Genomic DNA, 24,594 nt, shown 5'->3' with positions numbered 1-24,594 from the left:
TTCTGACTTATGTGATTATTGATCACTATATTAACGGTAGTTAGAACGCAGAGGAAAAAATAATAAATGATAAATAAATGAATAAAATGAACTGGAGGTGAAAATAAACAAATAAAAAAAAAAAAAATACAAATCAATATAAATAAATAAAAAAATAAATAAAAAAAATATATAAATAAAAATAAAAAATAAAATAAATAAAAATAAATATGAAAATAAATATAAATAAATATAAAAAAAAATAAAAAAATATAAATAAATAAAAAATAAAATAAATACAAAATAGAAATAAAAATAAATAAATGTATGGACTGAAAAAAATGGGGAGGATGATAGACAAAAAATAAAAAATAATAAAAAATGATGGTGATAAATAGGGTGGGTTAACTAGATGACCTTGGCTGGGAACTCACAGCTAAATTTACACAAAAAATTATTATGATAGATAACATCAAAAAATGGGTACTAATTTGGAAATGATTCAAAGATTTTTGAGACATGTATTGGGGATAAGAAGAGCTTAGTGTAGAATTTACTTAGTGAACCCCCATAGAACACTTTGGAGACAGATAAAGAGAAATGTATAAAGAAAAGACCAAGGACCCACTATAAAAAGGCTACTATGTCAATGCCCTCATTTAGGCCTTTGGGGGACAAAGTGTTGAGGGTATAAATCCAATAGCTCTCTTGTTGGATGAGCTTGAGACCCCTATCACCACCTTTTGGATTTTCTTTAACCTTTTCAAGAATGGTGAATTTGAAGTTGTCCTTTGTGATGGTCGATTTGTGTTTGTCCAAGAAGTGTCTTGGTACGCTATGGATGCATACTTTGTTTCTTATGTTTCTCATATGCTCCTGGATTCGTATTTTGGCTTGCCGAATAGTTTTGCCAATGTACCGAAGGTTGCAGCTACAGGTAATCATGTAGATGACGTGGTCAGAATTGCATGTTACAGAATCCTTAATGGTGTAAGTTCTTCCATTCGGTTGGATGCAGGAGAATTTGGTTTTGTCTATGAATTTACAACAAATGCATTTGTTGCAAGGCAAGAGGCCTGGTCTTTTCTCCAAAAAATTGGAGGTACTGGGTATTTTTTCGTCTGTGGATTTTAGCCTGCTGGGTGCAAGCAAGGTCTTAAGGTTAGATGCTCTCCGAAACACTAAATTGGGTCTACTAGGAAGGTGGGGTCCCAATATTGGGTCACGTAGAAGTAGATCTCAATGTCTTTCAAGGTTTTTTTTTATTATATGGTTCTCACAATTAAATTGGGTTATAAACGGTCTACATTTAAAATCCTTCTTGGCTTTATTAGAGGGTGCCAGTAATGCGTTTCTTTCTTGAATTAGCGCTTTCTCTTTGGAGGACTCAATGAACGGTTTATCATATCCCCTTTCAAGGAACCGATTTGAGAGTAATTGGGATTGTTGGATGAAGTCAGAAGTTTCGCTACAGTTGCGTCTCAATCGGAGAAACTGTGCGTACGGAACACTTTTCTTCCAGGTCGGGTGATGACAGCTATCCGCAGGGATGTAGCTGTTTGCGTCTACTGATTTAAAGTGGGTTTTGGTGATAATTTCTTTTCCTGGTACGCCTTCCAGTTCGAGGTCTAGGTAATCTATTTTGACAGGGTGGAATTTGTAAGTGAACTTGAGGTTGAAGTCATTTATTTGTAGGTATGACAAACTCGTTGATGCTGTCCTCGTTACCTCTCCATATAAATAGCAGGTCATCAATGTATCTTCGATACAAGATTATGTTGTCCTCATAGATGGTATTATGAATATGGGTCTCCTCCCATGCACGCATATGGAGGTTCGCGTAGGCAGGGGCAAATTTTGTGCCCATGGCCGTGCCCTGTTGTTGGAGAAAATACTTTCCATCAAACTCGAAGAAATTGTGGCCCAAGATAAAATTCATGCTTTTGACTAGGAAGTATATTTCTGATACGTTATTGTTGGTATCGTTTTTCAGGATTTGTTCAACTGATTCAAGGCCTTTATTGTGTGGAATTGACGTATAAAGGCTTTGGACATCAACCGTAAGCCAACAGCATTCACTAGACCAGATTTTTCCTTTAAGAAGGTTCAGCACAGCGGTGCTGTCCTTGAGGTATGATTTTGTTTGTAATACATACGGCTGAAGCTTCAGATCTAGATAATGGGATAAATTTGCAGTGAGGGAATTGACCCCTGCAATAATGGGACGTCCAGGTGGGTGGGTCTTGTCCTTGTGTACTTTTGGAATGTGATAGAACACTGGCATAATAGGAAACTTGACATTCAGAAAATCGAATTCATCTTTACAGATGACACCGTTTTGAAGTCCAAAATGTAAATGTGACTCTAATTCCAGTTGGAACTTTTCCGTGGGGTTATGAGGTAATTTGGCATAAGTGGTTCTATCTTCTAATATTCTGTTGGCTTCCTTCAGATATTCGGTTTTGTCCTGTAATACGACAGCCCCTCCTTTGTCAGCTGTACGTATGATGGTTTCATCATCCATTTTTAAGGACTTCAGAGCCTTGTTTTCTCCGATGTTTAAATTATGGGGTCTATGAACATTGGGTTTGATTTTTCTAAAGTCTTCGCGTACCGCTTCATAGAAGATTTCCACATGGCTACCTCTTGATTCCACGGGATAGAACCGTGATGGTAGTGAAACCAGAGGTTTGTCTTCAACTGGTTGGGAATTGGTTGAGGGATTTTTCAAAAAGTGTCTTTGCACAGTTAAGTTCCTAATATATTTATTAAGATCAATGAAAAGATTAAAGGGATCAATGTGGTTATTGGGGGCAAATTTCAATCCTTTGTCTAATACCGAGACCTCGGCTGTAGATAACTCCTTCGTGGAAATGTTAATGATTCCTGTGCCGATTGGGTGGATGGTATTTTTTTCTTTTTTGGGGAGTTTTTTCCCCCCTCTAGATCCTCGGTTTCTCCATCGAATCTCCTTTTCTGACCATGAGGGGAGTCTAGACGTGTGTGGCGTTCTTCTTTTGTGATTCGTGAAGGGGGATTGGTCCCTTGTCCTTCCTCTAAAAAACGTCGCTGATGGATTATGTCTACGGAGGGGGACCTGAAGTGTTCGTATCTATTATGACGTGAGTCGTCTCGATAAGACGGAACTCGACCCCTATAGTTCCTTCTGGGTTGATAGTTGTCCCTGGTGTTTCTATAGTTGTGGTTGTTAGGCCTGTACCTGCGTCCTTGCTGGTCATTGTACCTATTGGAGTTGAGTCTGAATCTATTGTGGTCATTGAAGTGATGTGAGGTTCTTCTAACAGTCTCTCTGGACGTCTGGTCATCTCTTCGTGGAAGAGGTCTCCTGGAGTTAAAAGGAGGATTCCTTGATTCTTTTGGCCAATTATAGATCTGTCCAATAGCATAATCTTTTTTGTCACGGCTGAACTTGTTCTGTTTTCTTTGAATAATTTCTTTTTCTAAAGTGTTCATTTTGTTCTGTAAATCAATTATGTCCCTCTTGAATTCTTCATTCTGGTCGAATTTCGATAGTGAGGATTCTAATTTGTTGATTTCATTATCAATTGACGTCAGTTCTTTTTTCCGCTCATTTATTACGTAGAAGATTGATGAGTTTGATCGAACAATCATCTAAGATGGAATTCCAGATTTTTAAAAAGGGGGTGTTATCACTGCCATAGGTGGGTTTTTTTTGCAGTCGTAACCCTCTTGGGATGCGTCCTACTTCTAGGTACTTTTCCAGTGTGATGATATCGTACCATCCTTTTAATTCTTTTGTTCCTAGTTTTTCTAGGGTATTCAAATATCCGTAATAATCGATATCGCTGTCATCAATTTCAAACACCTGCTCGTCCTCAGAAAAAATGCTCTTGGCATTCATAGATCTTTTCGTTCTATCATTTAGAAAGTGCATGGCTGCACCGTGTGGTATCTAACAGAAATAGAAATGGGGAAAAAAAGGGGGGGGCCACACAGTGCGCTCAATGAGAGTAATGGATAGAGCTGCATATATATATATATATATATATATGGACAGTAGAAAACAAAGTGCGCCCCTAGATAGACTTCCACCACCAACTTCCAATATAGAAAACCGAATTTACAATCTTTTTAAATCACTGATCAACAGTTTTATTACAATGCTTCATAAAATACAGTATAAAAAATACATTTTCATCTTTGAGTATTCGATAGATTCAGTTCTATATATGCAAGGAAACGGACCCAACGCGTTTCGTCGTTAAAACGACTTCCTCAGGGGTAATATTCTAATGGGTGGAGAGAAGCCAAATTACTTACTATACATATATAATAAACTTTGTTGTCTTAGAATGTGTTATTGATGGGGATACATACCCAAATGCATACAGAATACAGGTATAGATTAAGTTAAATGCCTCATAAAATGGATCCTTTGAAGATCCTGGTAAAATGGATGCAAGCCTGCATCTAAAATATATATATACACATATGTAAGGAGGAGAGCAAGTTTAAAATAGTGAAGAGTATGCCATGGACAGGAATTGAACACATACCAATTTCCGTGGATGTCTTTATAGACAGTATGGGTGAGATCCCCAATTTTGAGGGAAATCAGATATTTTTTGAGGGATATCGGATATATACCTAAAATATCAATGGGTAATAGCTTTAAAATTCCCATAATGTAATGATAATCATATACATAAAAATCATGAAAATTAAGACCGTCATTATGATGTATGAGAACTCGTACACCTAATAGGTGATAATGAACAATACACTGCAAGCGGCAGTGAATCTTGTGTATATAGGGAATGGGGCCATTATTAGCCATTTTTAACAGAGTTTAGATATATACTCATATAATACATTACAAGAAGTTAGGCATAACTTCAAACAAAGCCAAAATACAGAAAATATAAATATACAGGCCATGTAAAAATTTGAGAAAAATATCAGCCCACTACATACCTCAGGATTGCGTCTCAGCAGATTAGGGTGGCAGAACAAACTGCAGGTGAGTCTAGGGAGTGAATGGTCTGACTATATATAGGGAAGGTGGGACGACGTCATTTCCTGTCTGGGAACTGGCCCAATGAATAAGAAACCGGTCTATAACATCCATTAGATAGGGTGTAAGGTGTGCTACAAGGGTTATAACCTACATAGATGGCTCGGGAGGGAGAATGATTAGATAACCGTGCTGCTGACAGTCACATAGAAGGTAATAAACTACATATTACCCGCGTGCGTTCCATTATGCGGGTCACGCGCGTCACTTCCGGCGGGACCCTAGACATCCTTCCCTGTGTCCATCTGCGTTCCATTATGCGGGTCAGGGGACGTCATTTCTGAAAATACCCCAGCCGTCCTTCCTGATAATCGTGTGCGTCCACTGAGCGAGCCAGGGGACGTCACATCCGGCAAAAAAACTCAGTGTGTGTGTGTACAGTAATAACTGCTACTATGAAGATAATATTTAATAATGCCTAAGGGGTGCCCTTACTATATAAAGCGGGGTAAGTGAACCCTACTTTATATACCGTGATGTGAATTTAACAATACGTCCACTTCCGGTATGCGTTCCAATTGCGGTTCACGCAGTAATCGGCATAAGTCCTTATATGTTAGTGGGCGTGAAACACCTGTTATGTGCAATGGGGTATTCAGTACCCTCATAGTGTATGTGTAAAAAGTATGTGTATAATGTATAAATGTGGATAATGTTGTGTATGCAGTACTAAAATAAATATATAATTTTAAGTATAAGGGTGACTATGTGGTATTCTGGCAGTCTATAGCCTGTACCTATTAAAGTGAAAATAGTGCAAATTGGATACAAATTTAATAGTGGAAGGCTGATATTTTTTTCAATTACAAAAAATAAATAAATATTGGTATTGCGCTCCAGTAGACGGAGCAGTCTGTGAGTAACACCGCACACTTCCGGATTTCTCACTCCCGGCTTACACTGACGGCGCCCCCGGGACGCTGTGAACGCCGGCTGGTTGACAGAGAGAGTAAGGGGACCTCACACCTTATTTAGGGTAAGCCACTGTGTTAACACATTGATTCACTTATTTTCCTTGACAAAGGGGCGCCTGTGCCCCGAAACGTTGGACACCCTGAATACACCATTTTTGATGTTTTGAAAAGTTCCTCTGAGTGCCGTGATTCTTTACCTCGTCTATATACATATATATATATATATATATATATATATATATATATATTATAAGGGCACGTTCGTGCCCTTATATTAAGGCTGAATCCAACGAACGGATTTTCCCTTAGGGAACTTTTCGGATGAGGGCATGGTGTTTGAGGGACTGCACCTCAAAAGTGACTGGGCGTACTGAGCTGGAATTTGGCATGTACGTGTAGAATCGTCAACCGGTGCTGTGTGCCAAATTTTAGGGCGAAATATAAAAAAATGACCAATTGGGAGCGATCTAAACTTCCAACTGTCAGTTTTTTTCTGACACTTGCGAAATGACACTTTGTCACCCATGTTAGTCTATGAGGGTTTTTTTGGGAAGGCATAACTCGGGGTACAGGAACAATTGAGACTTGGGGTTTGTTTTATTAGGTAGATATTGTCCCAGTGGAGTGCCTTTTGGGGTTGAGGATTTTCAGATACGTACAGTTTTTTTATAATTTAGTGAAACGTCCCCCATTATAGAGATAGGGGAGTTCAACTTGTTGCGCATGCGCATTACATAGCCGCCAGCAGGGGGAGTACAAAGAGGCTATCAACATTGTGCGCTCGAGACAGGAGCGGGAAGCTTTTGCGTCCAATAGGAGATTATATAATGGGCGCTGAGGAGGTCGCACAGAGTGCAAACAGAGTAAGTTCTGCTGAGGATAGGAGAAGGGAGTACCGGAGCACCGCAGCGTGTGTCTGTGTAAGTACCTCACACAGTGTGGGTACCGCTGCCTGTGTATGTGTAATTTGTGACCACTAAAGCAGCCTCTGCCCCGCTTCCATACCTTCACGTCTGTCCCCGCCGCCTGCAGTACATAAAGGTTGGGGGGGGGGGGAGAGAGAATGCTCCCGGTGCTTCTGCGTACCCTTCTCTCCTCAGCAGAACTTGCGGTGCCGATCCCCCGCCACCCCACCACCCTGCCCGGCTTGTATGTACTGCAGGCGACGACATGGAGGTATGGGAGCGGGGCAGAGGCTGCTTGCGATGCAGTCAATTCCCCCTGCCCGCCCGGCTTCCTGTCTACTCCCATACAGCGCTCAGCGTCTTCCCAGCCCCAGGGACCGGATCCTACCAGCCTCAGGCAGTACCACCATGTGGGTTATAATACAGTATTGTGTGTACGGTGGGTTATTGATAGGTAGGTATATGTATGCATATTGGATGTGGGGGGGGATAGTGATATATGTGTACATCACATATGCCCCCGTGTGTACGCTGTGCCACCCCTCCCCCGTGTGTACGCTGTGCCCCCCCCTCCCCTGTGCCCCCCCATGTGAACGCTGTAACCCCCCAGTGTGTACGCTGTGCCCCGCCCCGGTGTGTACGCTGTGCCCCCCCGGTGTGTACGCTGTGCCCCCCGGTGTGTACGCTGTGCCCCCGTGTGTATGCTACCCCCCTCTGTGCCCCCATGGGTGTATGCTGTGCCGCCCATGTGTGTGCGATGAGCCCCCATGTGTGTATCTCCCTACAGGTCCCTGTGGCATGAGAGCGGCGGCTGCTGCTGCGTGTAAGCCTGGAGGTCCCTGCGGCAGCTCCGTGAAGGTCCTGGCGGCGATAGACAGCGGGTCCCTGCGGCATGAGTACGGCGGCTGCTGCGAGTCAGCCCGAAGGTCCCAACGGTGTAAGAGCCGGTACAGTATATGGTAGCAGCCCATATGGTATGCCCCCCCCCTGTGTGTACACTGGCCCCCCTCTGTGTATGCTGGCCCCTCCTCAGTGCCCCCCGGGTGTACGCTGTCCCCCCTCAGTGTGCTCCCCGTGTACACTGTCCCCCCCTCAGTGCCACCCTTGTGTATGCTGTGCCCCCTCACTGCCACCCTTGTGTACGCTGTGCCCCCTCAGTGCCACCCGTGTGTACACTTCCCCCCTCAATGTCCCCTCCTTGTTTGTGCTGTGCCCTCCCGTGTGTGTGCTGTGCCCCCCGTTTGTGTGCTGTGCCCCCCGTGTGCACGCTGTTCCCTCCCCAGTGCCTGCCATGTGTACGCTGTCCACCCTCAGTGCTCCCCGTGTGTATGCTGTCCACCCTCAGTGCCCACTGTGTGTACGCTGTCCACCCTCAATGCCCCCCATGTGTACGCTGTCCACTCTCAGTGCCCCCCGTGTGTACGCTATTCCCCCATGTGTTTACGCAGTGCCACCGTGTGTATGCTACCCCCTCTGTGCCCCCATGTGTGTATGCTGTGCCCCCCATGTGTGTACGATGAGCCCCCCATGTGTGTATCTCCCTACAGGTCCCTGTGGTATGAGAGTGGCGGCTGCCGCTGCTGCATGTAAGCCTGGAGGTCCCTGCGGCAGCTCCGTGAAGGTCCTGGCGGCGATAGACAGCGGGTCCCTGCGGAATGAGTACGGCGGCTGCTGCTGCTGTGAGTCAGCCTGGAGGTCCCGTCGGCAGCTCTGTGAAGGTCCCGGCGGTGTAAGAGCAGGTACAGTATATGGTAGCAGCCCATATGGTATGCCCCCCCCCCGTGTGTACCCTGCCCCCCCCCTGTGTGTACATTGTCCCCCATGTGTACGCTGCCCCCTCACACACACACCCCCCACCCCCCGTGTGTGTACACTGCCCCCCCCCTCTGTGTATGCTGGCCCCCCTCAGTGCCCCCCCCCGGGTGTACGTTGCCCCCCCCTCAGTGCCCCCCCGTGTGTGCGCTGTCCCCCCTCAGTGCCACCCTTGTGTTCGCTGTCCCTCCTCAGTGCCACCGGTTTGTACACTTCCCCTCTCAGTGCCCCATGTGTGTACAATATCCCCCCTCAATGTCCCCCCCCGTGTGTGGGCTGTGCCCCCCCGTGGGCTGTGCCCCCCGTGTGTGGGCTGTACCCCCCGTGTGTGGGCTGTGCCCCTCCGTGTTTGGGGTGTGCCCCTCCGTGTTTGGGGTGTGCCCCCGTGTGTGCGCTGTGCCCCCGCGTGCACGCTGTTATCCCCAGTATGCGCGCTGTGCCCCCCATGTGTATGCTGCCCCCTCAGTGCCCCCCGTGTGTACGCTGCCCCCGTGTGTACGCTGTCCCCCGTGGGTATGCTGTCCCCCCCAGTGCCACCATGTGTATGCTGTGCCCCCATGTGGACTGTCCCCCTCCCAGTGCCCCCTGTGTGTACGCTGTCCCTCTCCCAGTGCCCATCGTGTGTACGCTGTCCCCCGTGGGTATGCTGTCCCCCCCAGTGCCACCGTGTGTACCCTGTGCCACCCATTTGTGTACGCTGTGCCCTCCGTGTGTATGCTGTCCCCCCCAGTGCCCCCTGTGTGTATGCTGTGCCCCACTCTGTGCCCCCGTGTGTACGCTGTCCCCCACTATTTGCCTCTGTGTGCTCGCTGTCGTCCACTCTGTGCCCCCGTGTGTACGCTGCCACCCTCCTCTGTGCCCCAGTGTGTACACTGTCCCCCTGTGCCCTTGTGTGGACGCTTGCCCCCCGTGTGTATGCTGTCCGCCTCTCAGTTCCCCCCGTGTGTACGCTGTGCCCTCCGTGTGTACGCTGTCCCCCCAGTGCCCCCCGTGTGTACGCTCCCCCTCCCAATGCCACCCGTGTGTGCCATGTTTCCCCCCCAGTACCCCCCGTGTGCACGCTTCGCCCCAATGTGTACGCTGTCCCCACCAGTGCCCCCATGTGTATGCTGTTTCCCCCTCCCAGTGACCCCCGTGTGCACGCAGTGCCCCCTTGTGTACTGTCCCCCTCCCAGTGCCCCCGTGTGTATGCTCCCCCTCCCAGTGCCCCCGTGTGTACGCTGTCCCCCTCCCAGTGCCCCCCGTGTGTACGCTGTCCCCCTATTGCCCCTCTGTGTGTACGCCGCCCCCCAGTGCCCCCGTGTGTACGCTGTGCCCCCCGTGTGTACGCTGTCCCCCCAGTGCCCCCATGTGAACCCTATTCTGCCCCGTGTGTACGCTGCCCCCCACAGTGCCCCCCATGTGTACGCTGTCACTCAACAAGTGCCACCATGTGTATGCTGCACCCAGTACCCCCGTGTGTACGCTGTCCCCCCCATCAGTGCCCCCGTGTGTACGCTGTCTCCCCCATCAGTGCCCCCGTGTGTACGCTGTCCCCCCATCAGTGCCCCCGTGTGTATGCTGTCCCCCATCAGTGCCCCAGTGTGTATGCTGTCCCCCCATCAGTGCCCCCGTGTGTACGCTGTCCCCCATCAGTGCCTCCGTGTGTACGCTGTCCCCCCATCAGTGCCCCATGTGTATGCTGTCCCCCCATCAGTGTCCCGTGTGTACGCTGTCCCCCACTCTGTGCCCACGTGTGTACTCTGTCCCCCACTCTGTGCTCCTGTGTGTATGCTGCCCCCCTCCTCTGTGCCCATGTGTGTACGCTGTCCCCCCGTGCCCTTGTGTGGATGCTTGCCCCCCCGTGTGTACGCTGTCCTCTTCTCAGTGCCCCCGTGTGTACGCTGTGCCCTCCGTGTGTACGCTGCACCCCAGTTCCCCCGTGTGTATGCTCCCCCTCCCAATGCCCCCTGTGTATGCGCTGTCCACCCCCCAGTGCCCCCTGTGTGTACGCTGCCCCCCAGTGCCCCCTGTGTGTACGCTGTCCCCCCCCCCCATGTCTACGCTGACCCCCGTGCCCTTGTGTGGACGCTTGCCCCCCGTGTGTACGCTGTCCTCCTCTCAGTGTCCCCCACGTGTACGCTGTGCCCTCCGTGTGTACACTGCCCCCCCAGTGCCCTGAGTGTATGCTCCTCCTCCCAATGAAACCCGTGTGTGCCCTTTTCCCCCCAGTGCCCCCCGTGTGTACGCTGTCACCCCCCAGTGTCCCCCGTGTGTATGCTGCACCCAGTACCCCGTGTGTACGCTGCCCCCGCATCAGTGCCCCCGTGTGTACGCTGTCCCCCCATCAGTGCCCCCGTGTGTACGCTGTCCCCCCATCAGTGTCCCCGTGTGTACGCTGTCCCCCCATCAGTGCCCCCATGTGTACGCTGTCCCCCCATCAGTGCCCCCGTGTGTACGCTGTCCCCCCCATCAGTGCCCCCGTGTGTACACTGTCCCCCCCATCAGTGCCCCCTTGTGTACGCTGACCCCCCATCAGTGCCCCATGTGTACGCTGTCCCCCCATCAGTGCCCCGTGTGTATGCTGTCCCCCACTCTGTGCTTCTGTGTGTGTGCTGCCCCCCTCCTCTGTGACCATGTGTGTACGCTGCCCCCCCCTTGTGCGGACGCTTGCCCCCCGTGAATTTTATGCTAGTTCAGTTAAACATATAAATCCATAGGTACAATACCAAAAAGAATAAGGGAAAAAGTACTTACTATGGGCTCAGTAACAGTAGCATGCAGCTGGAGTTCACCACAGTGCCCCTAGTGGTATGTGTCAAAAAATGCTATATGCTAAATGAGTCGATTGATAACATCTTAAAAACAGATCCCAATATGAGCTGTTCAGATATTTATTTTCTAACCAGCAGAATCAAGTTCATACTGAATCATAACTTCTTCGAATTCAATGGGGAATTTTTCCTCCAGCAACAAGGTACGGCAATGGGGACAAAATTTGCCCCTGCCTATGCCAAGTTGCATATGAGGGCGTGGGAAGATCAGCACGTGTTTGACTCAATCTTTCAAGAAAACATCGTATTGTGCGGTAGATGCATCAACGATCTCTTCCTCATCTGGCTGGGAGATGAGACAAGTATAGTCAGTTTTATGTCCCACATCCAAGTGAATTACTTCAACCTGAAATTCACATATAAATCCCACCCTAGAAAAATTGAATTCCTAGAATTGGAAGGCATTCCCGATAATGAAATAGTGATGAGAACCCATTTCAAAACCGTGGACGCTAATAGTTTTATCCCAGCTGAAAGTTGCCTTCATCCCACCTGGAAAAACGGCGTCCCTTACGCACAATTTCTAAGGATCAGGCGGAATTGCAGCACCATAGAAGACTATTGGTTGCAATCTGAACTTCTCTATACAAGATTCCTGAAGAGGGGTTACAAAAAAGATTTCATCGACAATGCAAGATCCAATGCCGCAACTAAAGAAAGGGACACATTGTTAGAACAAACTCAAAGAAACAAAAAACACTTTGACAGCAGACCGTTTGTAACTCAATATATTTGCAGTGACTTGCAACACTGGCCACATTGTCTACATGATCACATGTGGCTGCGGCCTCAAATATATCGGAAAGACTATCAGGCAGGCCAAAATTCGCATACAGGAGCATATGCGAAATATAAAGAACAAGGTGAAAATACATAGTCTCCCCAGGCACTTTCTGGAGAAACACAATTCGTCAGTGACTAAAGATAATTTCTCATTCACAATTCTAGAGAAGATTTCTCCAAACCCAAGAGGGGGTCATAGGGGACAGGAATTCAAAAGGGAGAGCTTTTGGATCTATACAATTGACACCTTAACACAAAAAGGCCTGAACGAAGGAATAGATGTAGTGGCATTTATATGATCGTTTCCATACTTTGATACCCACTCCTCTCTTTGGGCCTTATTCTGGTCGATGCGTACTTTCCCTAATTCTTTCGGATGGCGTTTTTTAGCCGTCTGCGCATGCGTGGGCAACGCTATGCGCATGTGCCACGCATGGTCTCCGTACTTGTTCGCACTAATACCGTACAGAAATGTGCACCGCATTCACTCGTGAAATATGGGCGTATTATGGGCGTCATTCGGAACTACACAGGGGCGTAGTTTCAAAGTGGGCTAAACTGGGCGAAAACATGGGCGTACATGAGGGAGTGCACTAATTATGGTACGCGTGCATTCGGACAGCACACTGAATGCACACGAACCAAAAGGCAAGAAATATGCGGTGTCCATAAGCAAGTATTTCTTTGCGGACACCACTCGGTCATGCGCTAGGCATTCGGAACGCACCTCAACCACTGTCAGCTGAACACAATACAATCCACTCCTCTACTCATTACTCATTAATTACACTCTTCTCATTGCTTCAATTGGAACCATTGCAGCTTAAATGGACCATTACTAAACACACAAATATATGCTGCAGTTTTGACACACATTTACACTGCAAGCAATGGACAGAACTTACTATCACTAATATAAATATACATGTCACTTCTACATTTACCAATAAAACCACACATTTGGGGATCAAAATATAAATTTATTACAATAACGTCAAACAGAAAATGGAACAAGCATGTTTTTGGACACATGCAACAAATTAAGGGTACCATACCAGTAATGTCGAAAAATAAATAAAAATATAACAATGTATTATTGACATACATAGCCACAGCAGAATCATTCGGAACACATCAGGTGGCTTCACAACAAAAGTATAGCACCAACACAAGTACAGCAGACAGTAATGGTAGCCGAAAGAGGGCAACAGGGAAACCAAACAAGACATTCGAACAGAGGGCAAATGTGGGTACCCTCTGCACGGGATTGGACACAGGAAGCTGACACACAGCTAAATGAAAGATTTGGGAAGACATAAGGGTGGAGATTAATGCGGACACAAGTTCATTTTCTGGCACGTTTGGGCCTGGTAGGCTCCTTGCCACGTGCAACAGCTCCTCAGCCACGGCCACATTGGGATGGTGGCCCAGGTGGAGCAGATGCTGGTGAAGGGGGGGATGGTGTTCCCCCTCTGCCAGCAGGGAGTGCTGGTGTTGGAAATGCACCAGAAACGAATGACAATAGGGCCCTATTGCTGGCAACTAGCTCCACCATAAGCTCATTATGGTGGAGGAGGAGGTCATTTTGGCGCAGGGCTTGATCTGCCAGCACCTGCAGGCTGGCAGCTATGGACTGCTGGGTGCCAGCCATGGCCTGCTGGGTCTCAGCAATAGCCTGCTGGCTCCCAGCTATTGCCTGCTGGGTGCTGACAAAACCCTGCATGACCTCCTCGGTCCTACGCATCTGCTCTGATGCTAACTCTCCCTGCTGGTGAATCTGCCCAAGCATCTGCACCCACCTGTCGTAATCCGTTGTGGCCGTTGGCTGCTGCTGCTACACATGGCTGCCACTGGTGGCAGGTGGCACTGACTCCTCCACCTCCTCAAGAGATTCTCGACCAAACGGTGGGGATGCTTCTGAAAGAAAGAAAGAAAAACGTACAATTACAACACATTCCTGGAAAATTAGTACAAACCACTAATTGCATTGCAAACAAATTACCTTCTAAAACAGAAACAAAAACGTCCACTGGGGCCTCACTATCCATGGTGCTCACCCCCCGGACCTCCTCTATTGCAATACAGCACTCTGCCATCTCCTCCAGGGGGGTGAGCTTCAGGCGGCCTGGCATGGGGCCAGCCCCAGAGGTGTGGCTGTGTTCCCACCGTTTGGTCAGTTTCTTCTTGAGGTTGGTTTTGAAGTCGTGCCACCTGCAATCAAAGTTTACATATTACTACATGTTACTCCTGATGTTTGCTGTAGCAGCCATTGCAATCTGCAACAGATTACAACATGTGCATCATTACACATAACTTACATTACAGTATATTAAACTATAAAACCAACCCTTAGAAGATACATTCACACTCACCCTACAATAACTATCGACTAAGTGACATGGCAATCATGTCTGTTGCTCCTAGCAACATGACCGACCATTTACCAACTCCATCTACCATCTAATTAAAACATTACTGGTCTTGTTCTGCTCAAATGTAACACACATGAACTTGCCTCTTCTTTACGTGCTCCGCCTCACAAACTTGTGGAGCTACCGCATTAATCTCCACAGTTATGTCCTCCCAAATCTTCCATCTCCTTGTGTGTGTCAACCTGTCCTGTGGACACTCTATCCAATCCCGTGCACGGGGTACCAGTATGGCAAGCTCCTGCGGTTCGAATGCCATGTTCCTGCTGCTTGGCTCCTCTTTTGGCCTCTTTCGGCCACGCCCACGGCCACCTGTCGCTGTACTTGAAGTGCTGGCCAGGCTACTCTGTTGGGAAGCCACCTGTTGTGTTCCCAATGATTCTGCTGAGGCAGAAGATGGCCCAGCTGCAGATTGGGCATCTGTAGATTGGCCTGATGTTGCTGAGCCAGCTGCCTGCTCTTCTCCCACTGGCTGGTCTGTGGTGAGGGGCACATAGGAGGTGCTGGAGTCCAGGCGAGCAATGAGTTCCTGGCACTCTTGGTCTCCCTCAGATTGAGATCCAGCCATGTTTGCAACAACATTTTGGTTTTCTAGCACACCTTTATATACTATTTCTGTCATTGGCGTACATCAGCCACACCCTGCGTTCTTTGCGGCAGCGTTCCGTACGCCAGCATACACGTGCGGTGCATAGGCCACGCCCATACCAGCGGACAAACAAAAGTACAAAACCAGGCATACTTTCAAAGTCTAATTTAGTACTTATTTTTTCAGATTTGAACACCAATAAACACCTACAACTGTGGCCAGACATGAAATCTATATGTGAATGCTCATTTGTACTGTGCACTTGTTTGGTATGTACAACAAATGACACTAACCCATTCCATATGTTAATCCAGTCCACCACTCAGGCAATAGTAATCAGTGCTTGCATCCAAATCACATGTGATAGGTCTCTCAATACTGCCTTGATGCTAGGTACATTTGATTCCACATCTCTAGTGTGGGCCGGTATAAGGTAAGTGTTTACATGGCACCATGGCCTAATATTGGGAAAATGTCTTGCACTATTTGCTATGTTTCAGGTGTATAGCTTTCACACTAATAAAGCTGTCTATTTTAGTACCTTGTAAAGTTATGTGTAACTGGATAGTGTTGCACACTATTTCACCTGTTGTTTTCAGCCATGTTCGGTGATTATAATGGTTTCCCAACTTATTTCACCCTGTCTGTTTTGTAGATAGGCCAAGGAGTTCGTTAGGGATGCACACCAATAAGAATATAATAGTAGTTAATCCTAATCACACACTAATGTTAATCAGATTATAAAAAGGTATATGCTCCATTTATCTTTATTAAATCAGCTAGAAGAAGCGTTTCCAGCGAAACACGTGTTCTGTTTGTTTTTGTTTGTGGTAGGGTCAGTTAGGAGCCTCCAGCATGTAATTCAATTCAATCAGCTACTGTCTAACATGAAATTACATGAAAGTGATACACCTCAGCACTAGATACGGCTGGCATCAGAGCAGGGGCAGCAGACAGTAGTTGCCCACTGCACTGGATGCCACCCCATCTGGCATCAAATTAGCATATAAATTGATTCAGCACATGCTGATCTATTTGAGGAGGGAGTAATACCATCAACCCCCAGTAGATGTCAGCTTCGCTCTATATGTTAACTAACAGTGATTTCCCGTTTCTTGGGAAATTGACTAAGATCTCTAGAAATAGTTACACTGTATCCATCACTATAGTAACATATACTGCTGTCTAGACCAAGCATACAGGGAAATCAATCCCATATATTGACTGTTCCATACCATCCTGCAGGGAGAGAACAGTAGATAAACTTGGAGACTGCAAATCCCCCTAAGATTTGGGAAACAGTGCTGTTAATACATGATTAATAATACCTCTGCTGCTGGCTACCCCTGCCTACCCTTTTAATTCTCCTTCACCAATTTTCTTACTTTTGGTCTACACAATATATGTCTGTTTGTGATTTTAAACTCTATTTCGCTGTAGGTACATGTCTCCTTATCCAATTGAGAATTTAATAAAGATAAATGGAGCATATACCTTTTTATAATCTGATTAACATTAGTGTGTGATTAGGATTAACTACTATTATATTCTTATTGGTGTGCATCCCTAACGAACTCCTTGGCCTTTGGCCCCCTCCCATTCTAGTTCTGTTTCTGAGTTCATGATAGCACCCCCACTGGTATGAATCTCAACTCTGTGGCTTGTTTATTATAAGTCATATCCTACGAAGTGTGTGCAGACTCCAACCAAACCTTTTCTGTTTTGTAGATACTAAGTAATGCCAAGGTCAGCTCAGCGATGCAAAGCTACAGCAAGTGTTGTTTTGCGATGCAATGTTTTAGCTGTCTGTTGTGGCGCATACACGCTGTTAATGTAAAAATGAACAATAAAGTTATTACCAAATATCACTGTGAACAACCAATTACAGGACAAGATTGCTTGTATTGCGCCATTGCTAAGATGGCGGCCTATGGGAGAGCAGCCCCATTTTCACCTGCGAAGCTCAGGGCACTGGTCTCCGTTATGGAGACTAGGCTGGGGCATGCGGGCCCATTCATTACTAATCTGCAGAAGCGCAGTGCATATGCTGCGGCCCGCTGCCGAATCTACACCCGCACCCAGGTGCGGAGGACCATCGCTCAGCTGGAGCGGCGATGGTCAAACCTGAGGCGTCGACAGCCAGATTTGCTTCAGCAAATCAGGGCCAGGATTGCGCGATGTGAGTGTTTACACATTAAATAGGCATTTGTACATTATTGCATACATGACCTTTTTTAAGCCAATAAGGTTAACTGGCTGATCATGAGTTAAACATGGCATACACTATGTGTGTGCTACTTCCTGTTTGAAATCCTGTAATGTGGATATAATATGTAATTGTCTAGGAGTATTGTTTGTGATGCATACAATGGCCCAAATGTCACATCATAACTGCCATGTTACAGGCTGTGTTTGATAAAAGCCAGTAAGGAGCTGATTGGCTGGACATTTATCTCTACTTATCACCTTTGCATTTATTGCTTGTTAAGGCTTAATACATCTGCCCCAATGACCCCTAATTGGCACTAATGTTTTTTTTCTCCAACACAGCACGGGATCGAGCACGACAGGCCCGGGAGGAGGCAGAGGCGGGCCAGGCCCAGGAGGAGGTGACAGAGGAGATGGCCGAGGAGGTGGTGCTGGAGGAAGGGGAGGCGGAGGAAGTGGAGGTGCCGGAGCAAGGGGAGGAAGTGGAGGAGGAGGTGGTGGCAGTGGAGGAGGAGGTGGTGGCAGTGGAGGAGGAGGTGGTGGCAGCTGAGGCGGCCAGGGAAGAAGAGGAGGAGGTGGAGCTGGAGAAGGATGAGGAGGCCTGTGAGGTGGTGCAGGCGCCCGAAAGTCGTATGTATACATAAAGAATCATTATTCCTTTTCTCATCTACTATTTGCTATGTAGCACTGGTGATTCAATTGTGTTTTAAAATACTATAAAGTCATAAAACAAACTGGGTACCAACAGACACACTAAGGGGTTAGATATGGTGTCCAAACCACCCCTTTCATCCTGGACACATGTTAATTACACAGGTTGTGGGGATGGCTTTCAGGTCGATTTTAACTGCCACTGAACCTGTGTAGTTTATCTGTATCCTGGAAGAAAGGGATGACATGCTCATCTAAGGGTTACATGTCCCTGCTGCAAGCGTACAATCTGTAGCCTCATATAGGTGAATTGAGTTTACAGTTGATTGATATTTCTAAACTAGATTAAGTATGGCATAAATGGAGTATGGACAGGCGTGGCTTAGAATGGAATCACAAGTGGTCAGTGCCCCTGGGCCCTCCTCTAGCTAACCACCCCCTGTGGTTTGCATGTATTTTTGCAAACATAATTTTTGGTTGATTTTGTCTTAATAATGATTTTGTGCATGGGAGTGGGTTAGTGCTGCAGCTTCACCCACCTGGCATTATGACAATGATTTATGGAGCAGACCATCAGCAGCCAAGCCATGCATGATTGCACAAATGTACTGTGCATTCCTGAGAGTTGACTAAGTCCCATGCCACGTTGCATCAGAGAACAGACACTGAGCGCTTTTTGATGAGTGGTTATTGGTGGAGCTCATGACATGCTTCTCATAGCTTAGTCATGGGTGGGTTTGGATTCAGAAGGAGCACTATGACTGTGAGGTGTTCTACAGAATAAAGGGAAGAGGGAAAAAAACAGGCTTTCCATCTAGTATGTATGCATGTATGTATAGATGTATGTGTCATATATATAGTTATATATGTCTCTCTCTCTCTCTCTATATATATACAGTCGGGCAAAAAAGTATTTAGTCAGCCACCAATTGTGCAAGTTCTCCCACTTAAAAAGATGAGAGAGGCCTGTAATTTTCATCATAGGTATACCTCAACTATGAGAGACAAAATGAGGGAAAAAAATCCAGAAAATGACATTGTCTGATTTTTAAAGAATTTATTTGCAAATTATGGTGGAAAATAAGTATTTGGTCAATAACAAAAGTTCATCTCAGTACTTTGTTATATACCCTTTGTTGGCAATGACAGAGGTCAAACGTTTTCTGTAAGTCTTCACAAGGTTTTCACAAACTGTTGCTGGTATTTTGGCCCATTCCTCCATGCAGATCTCCTCTAGAGCAGTGATGTTTTGGGGCTGTCGCTGGGCAACACGGACTTTCAACTCCCTCCAAAGATTTTCTATGGGGTTGAGATCTGGAGACTGGCTCGGCCACTCCAGGACCTTGAAATGCTTCTTACGAAGCCACTCCTTTGTTACCCGGGCAGTGTGTTTGGGATCGTTGTCATGCTGAAAGACCCAGCCACGTTTCATCTTCAATGCCCTTGCTGATGGAAGGAGGTTTTCACTCAAAATCTGACGATACATGGCCCCATTCATTCTTTCCTTTACACGGAGCAGTCGTCCTGTTCCCTTTGCAGAAAAACAGCCCCAAAGCATGATGTTTCCACCCCCATGCTTTACAGTAGGTATGGTGTTCTTTGGATGCAACTCAGCCTTCTTTCTCCTCCAAACACGACGAGTAGAGTTGTTACCAAAAAGTTCTATTTTGGTTTCATCTGACCATATGACATTCTCCCAATCCTCTTCTGGATCATCCAAATGCTCTCTAGCAAACTTCAGACGGGCCTGCACATGTACTGCCTTTAGCAGGGGGACACGTCTGGCACTGCAGGATTTGAGTCCCTGGCGGCGTAGTGTGTTACTGATGGTAGCCTTTGTTACTTTGGTCCCAGCTCTCAGCAGGTCATTCACTAGGTCCCCCCGTGTGGTTCTGGGATTTTTGATCACCGTTCTTGTGATCATTTTGACCCCACGGGGTGAGATCTTGCGGGGAGCCCCAGATCGAGGGAGACTATCAGTGGTCTTGTATGCCTTCCATTTCCTAATAATTGCTCCCACAGTTGATTTCTTCACACCAAGCTGCTTACCTATTGCAGATTCAGTCTTCCCAGCCTGGTGCAGGTCTACAATTTTGTTTCTGGTGTCCTTTGACAGCTCTTTGCTCTTGGCCATAGTGGAGTTTGGAGTGTGACTGTTTGAAGTGTTGGACAGGTGTCTTTTATATAGATAAAGAGTTCAAACAGGTGTCATTAATACAGGTAACGAGTGGAGGACAGAGGAGCCTCTTACAGAAGAAGTTACAGGTCTGTGAGAGCAAGAAATCTTGCTTGTTTGTTTTTGACCAAATACTTATTTTCCACCATAATTTGCAAATAAATTCTTTAAAAATCAGACAATGTCATTTTCTGGATTTTTTTTCCTCATTTTGTCTCTCATAGTTGAGGTATACCTATGATGAAAATTACAGGCCTCTCTCATCTTTTTAAGTGGGAGAACTTGCACAATTGGTGGCTGACTAAATACTTTTTTGCCCAACTGTATACACACACACACACACACACACACACACACACACACACACACACACACCTGTCACCTTGCATTTATTAAATTTATGTCATGAAAATCATTACTAATTTTATCCCCTTTAACATGCCCACAGATGAGCCTACCCAAGCAGATGAGGGTGTCCGTGGGGCCCTCCTGCACCTGGTCCTGGCAGATCTGCAGGACTTAACTGACCTGCTGATGTAATTTTTTTTGTTTTGAAATTTTTACTTTTAAATATTTTGTTAAAAAAATAAACAGTTGCTCACAGTTAGGGTGCATACACACTGTACAGTTTTTTTGACCAATTTGGTTGAAAGACATTTCCATTGAACCCAGTGTCCTGGACTAAAGATGTTGACTAAAGATATTGACGACAGACGAAAGAAGAAAGATATAGCTACAGTTTATAGGCTCTTTTTGAAAGATATTCAAATTGAGCTGCATGCACAGTTGACGAACAATCTTGATGAACAACTGGCAGGTATGCGCATCATCATTCATCGTTTGTTTGTTGACAATATATTTTGTCAACATCTTTCTCCAGGACACTGGGTTCAATGGAAATGTCTGTCAACCAAATTGGTCAAAAAAATTGTACAGTGTGTATGCACCTTTAGAAGTTGTCTGTTTTTTTTTACATTAAACAGTATATGTGTAAATTGTTTAGAATATTTTTAATTAGCAAAAGGTACATACTGTATATACTGTAGATGTATGTTATTGTAGTGTGCAGATCCTTGCAATACACAAAGGTACTATAATTGTAGAGCAATTAACATTATCCAAACAACAAAATACACACACACTGTGTTTATAACTGTTAAGTTTCCTTAAGTATGTGTTAGTAATAATTAGCACATTGTAGAATATTGCATTTGATGTGCAATTATGATATAATATGCATACATAAAAACTAGATAAACGTAACAATGAATAAATAGAACTTCACATGATGTAAAGGTTAATGTCTGTAATGAATGTAGTAGTAATGTGTTTAAGTATGTATTAGGATTTGATTGATTCCAATAGCAAACAAACACTTTTTAATGAGGTTACCTAATTGCATAAGTGTGTCATGTGACCGATTTCGGAGTTCCGATAAGAGTGGTGATTTTTGTGAAAATACACCGCATCGGTGCGTACGGCCAAGGTCCCGTCCGTTCCGACGCGGTAAGACCGTGCATATGCTGTAAGACCGTGCAGAATATGTGTGTATCCACCGCACACGCAAGGTTTGGATGTCGTCTGTAAACACGCCCTGTTCTTCTAGTGTGAGTCCGTCCGTATGCGGAGGTCCGGTGGGCGTTTCTTCATACGTTGTCCGCACAGCGTGGCGTGCGGACCGCTCCGAAAGATTTCGGAAATGTACGCACCAACCAGAATAACCGCCTTTGTTTTCTTCTTGTCCTATACTCTTTATGGCCGACCATTAGATCTAGAGTCTTCTATGGATCTGCTAAAACTTCTTTTCAAACTTTTAGGGGGTATTCAATCTTTGTTGTGCTCCCGCAGCCATCTCCCGACAGGGGAGATGGCTGTGGGGCCCTATTCAATGCTGTCTTCCCCGACAGCATTGAACAGGGGTTCTCCGCAGAACGAGCCTGACATCACAAGCTGTCGGGCTCGTTCTGCCGAGAAAAGAAGGAAATAGGCGAGCTCCCGCCCGGAGCTCGTCTATTTCCATCCTCAACTCACGGCCATGCCCCTTTCTCGTCGCTCAGCGGCTGGGACATTCAATCCCGACTGCCGAGCTCAAGTCAAGGAAAGCAAGAACGGGACAGGGGCACGGCTGTCGAGCTTGACACTGAATACCCCCCTAAGTCTTATATGGTACAAATAATCTATGTTTTTTATTGTCATCAAAAAGTCCTTTTTTTACCTTTTGTAAATGCTGGTTCAGTTATGAATTATAAATCCTCTGTCCTTTTTTTGGAAGCACTTTCCCGTTTTTTCTTAGATTTTTTCACCACCTTTTTTTTTATAGACATGTTTTATGTCATTCATATTTTCTTCTTACACCTAAGATGTTTAATTATATACTACTGTGTCCTTATTATAGTAGTAATTTAGACAATTAATGATAGCAATCTATTTGTGGATCGGGTATAGCATTTTTTGACACATACCACTAGGGGCACTATATCTACATTTGCATAATTTCTTTAGCACCCACTATTGATTATGGCACCACCAATAACCTATAATAGTAAGCATCACTAATTCTATATTAATAGACCTTAAGCAGTTTTTGACCATGTTATTCATTAATAATCTTCACAGAGATATATGCCATTAAGAGCAAGATTTAGTGTAATTTATGCACATAGCCAAAATAGGTTATTATAGTAAATTCCTTTAAGCACATTTTACAGATAGTGGCACTATTTATCAGAATAGTTATCACCCAATGCTTAATTGACATTCCATTAGATTCATTATGGGAGCAATCTACCCATTCTACCCATTTCACTAATGGAGCGCAATATATGTTTATTTGCGTTCCACCTGTCTATATGTATAACAACAAAGCAGAACGCTATATTTGCACATCACTAGTGGGAAACACTGACCATCTATGGCATAGTTTCCTAGTGAAAGGTACGAGCCGCCAGCTGGAATGCATATGCGTTCCACCCACGGAGGAATTCATCTCCTCCGCGTCATTTCCCCCGGATCCAAGATGGCCACCAGGTGGAACGCACACCAGAGAGTTTGTGCATTCCACCTGTTTTATATTTAAAAACATCCTGGCACAATGCAATAGTCACCCAGCTTATAGGTGAGCCGCCTCAGTGGGGCCACTATTGAAGAGTATTGACTATCTATAAACGCTAGTACCAGCGATATGGGTTTATTAGGGATTTATTAAACCCTGAAGTGATGTCATATAGGTTTGTTCTATATAACCAGGTAGATCAGGTACTGCAGTTATTCACTGTGGTGAACTCCAGCTGCATGCTACTGAGCCCATAGAAAGTAGTTTTTCCCTTATTCTTTTTGGTATTGTACCTATGGATTTATAGCATATAACTGAACTAGCATAAAATTCCTTGTGTTATGACCTGCTAAGACATGGTAAATTTTGTTATCAGATTGTGGAAATTCTCTTCCAACAAAAGTCTCTCAAACAACCTCACTGATTCGGAGGAAAACTTTTTTTCTGTCTCGGTACGTAAGAATTATATGATTTTATGAAGCCGCATTTTTTTGTTGTCAAATAGTTCAGATTCTGATATTTAGTACATTTATATGTAGAGTGATAGGGATCTTCCCAAATATTGTCTAGAATTTTTCATCTGTGGATACCACGGTATAGGACAATCATAGGTATGTGTTCTGGATTATAACACAAAATGGTGTCTCTGGGAAAACCCATTTTTTTTTACTAATGGAGATGTATCCATCTTGGTCTTTGTTCTCTTCCTCCATCTCCAATTCTGTTCTTGCATCCTTTATGATTATTGTATTTCCATCCTCTTGTTCAATTTTTTTGCTTATAATATGAACTGATCATTTATTATTGTGATCTACAGTGATATTCAATTGCATTTATCGCCCATGATGAAGTCATGACCATGACGAAACGTGTTGGGCCCTGTCATCATTTAAACTGAACAACTAATAAGTGCTGTATTCATTGTTCATCACATGTATCTGTGCTTTACCTGATTACAGTTTTTTTATATATATTTGTACATTTTATTAAATATTTATCAGTTATTCTAAATTGTATCATCTCCTGAAGCGCTCTCTGAAATTCCTTTTTCCTACATATACATACATATATATATATACACACACACACACACACACACACAACCACAAACATTTGCTATCCGTTATAAACATTTATAAATCATTCTAACATTATAATAATAATAGTAATAATAATAATAATATTAGCGATGTAAATGGATTTATCCGCTATGCCTTGAATTAGACC

The 24,594-nt window shown here is 45.3% G+C and overlaps 1 protein-coding gene across 6 annotated transcripts in view; it reads right to left on the bottom strand.

Annotated features, from left to right (window-relative positions):
* LOC146069168 (ras-related protein Rab-8A) overlaps positions 1-24,594 on the bottom strand; it is a 454,991-nt gene that overhangs the window by 122,658 nt on the left and 307,739 nt on the right. Inside the window, exons 5-6 of one of the 6 annotated variants that reach the window (XM_083179290.1) lie at positions 14,265-14,473; positions 13,213-14,179 (exon numbers count right to left, since the gene is read on the bottom strand). The exons of 4 other annotated variants lie outside the window; for them this stretch is intronic. In XM_083179290.1, the coding sequence (XP_083035416.1) occupies positions 14,303-14,473 (171 nt within the window). In that variant the 3' untranslated portion in view covers positions 13,213-14,179; positions 14,265-14,302. Of the gene's footprint in view, positions 1-13,212; positions 14,180-14,264; positions 14,474-24,594 lie in introns of those variants that run through there. One more of the 6 variants, XM_083179286.1, reaches the window with a different exon arrangement.

The sequence above is a fragment of the Crinia signifera genome, chromosome 1, assembly GCF_055691185.1.
Source record: "Crinia signifera chromosome 1, ASM5569118v1, whole genome shotgun sequence".
NCBI classification, from domain to species: domain Eukaryota; kingdom Metazoa; phylum Chordata; class Amphibia; order Anura; family Myobatrachidae; genus Crinia; species Crinia signifera.
The sequence above is the reverse complement of the archived record's forward strand: the minus strand, read 5'-3'. Positions and strand labels throughout refer to the sequence as shown.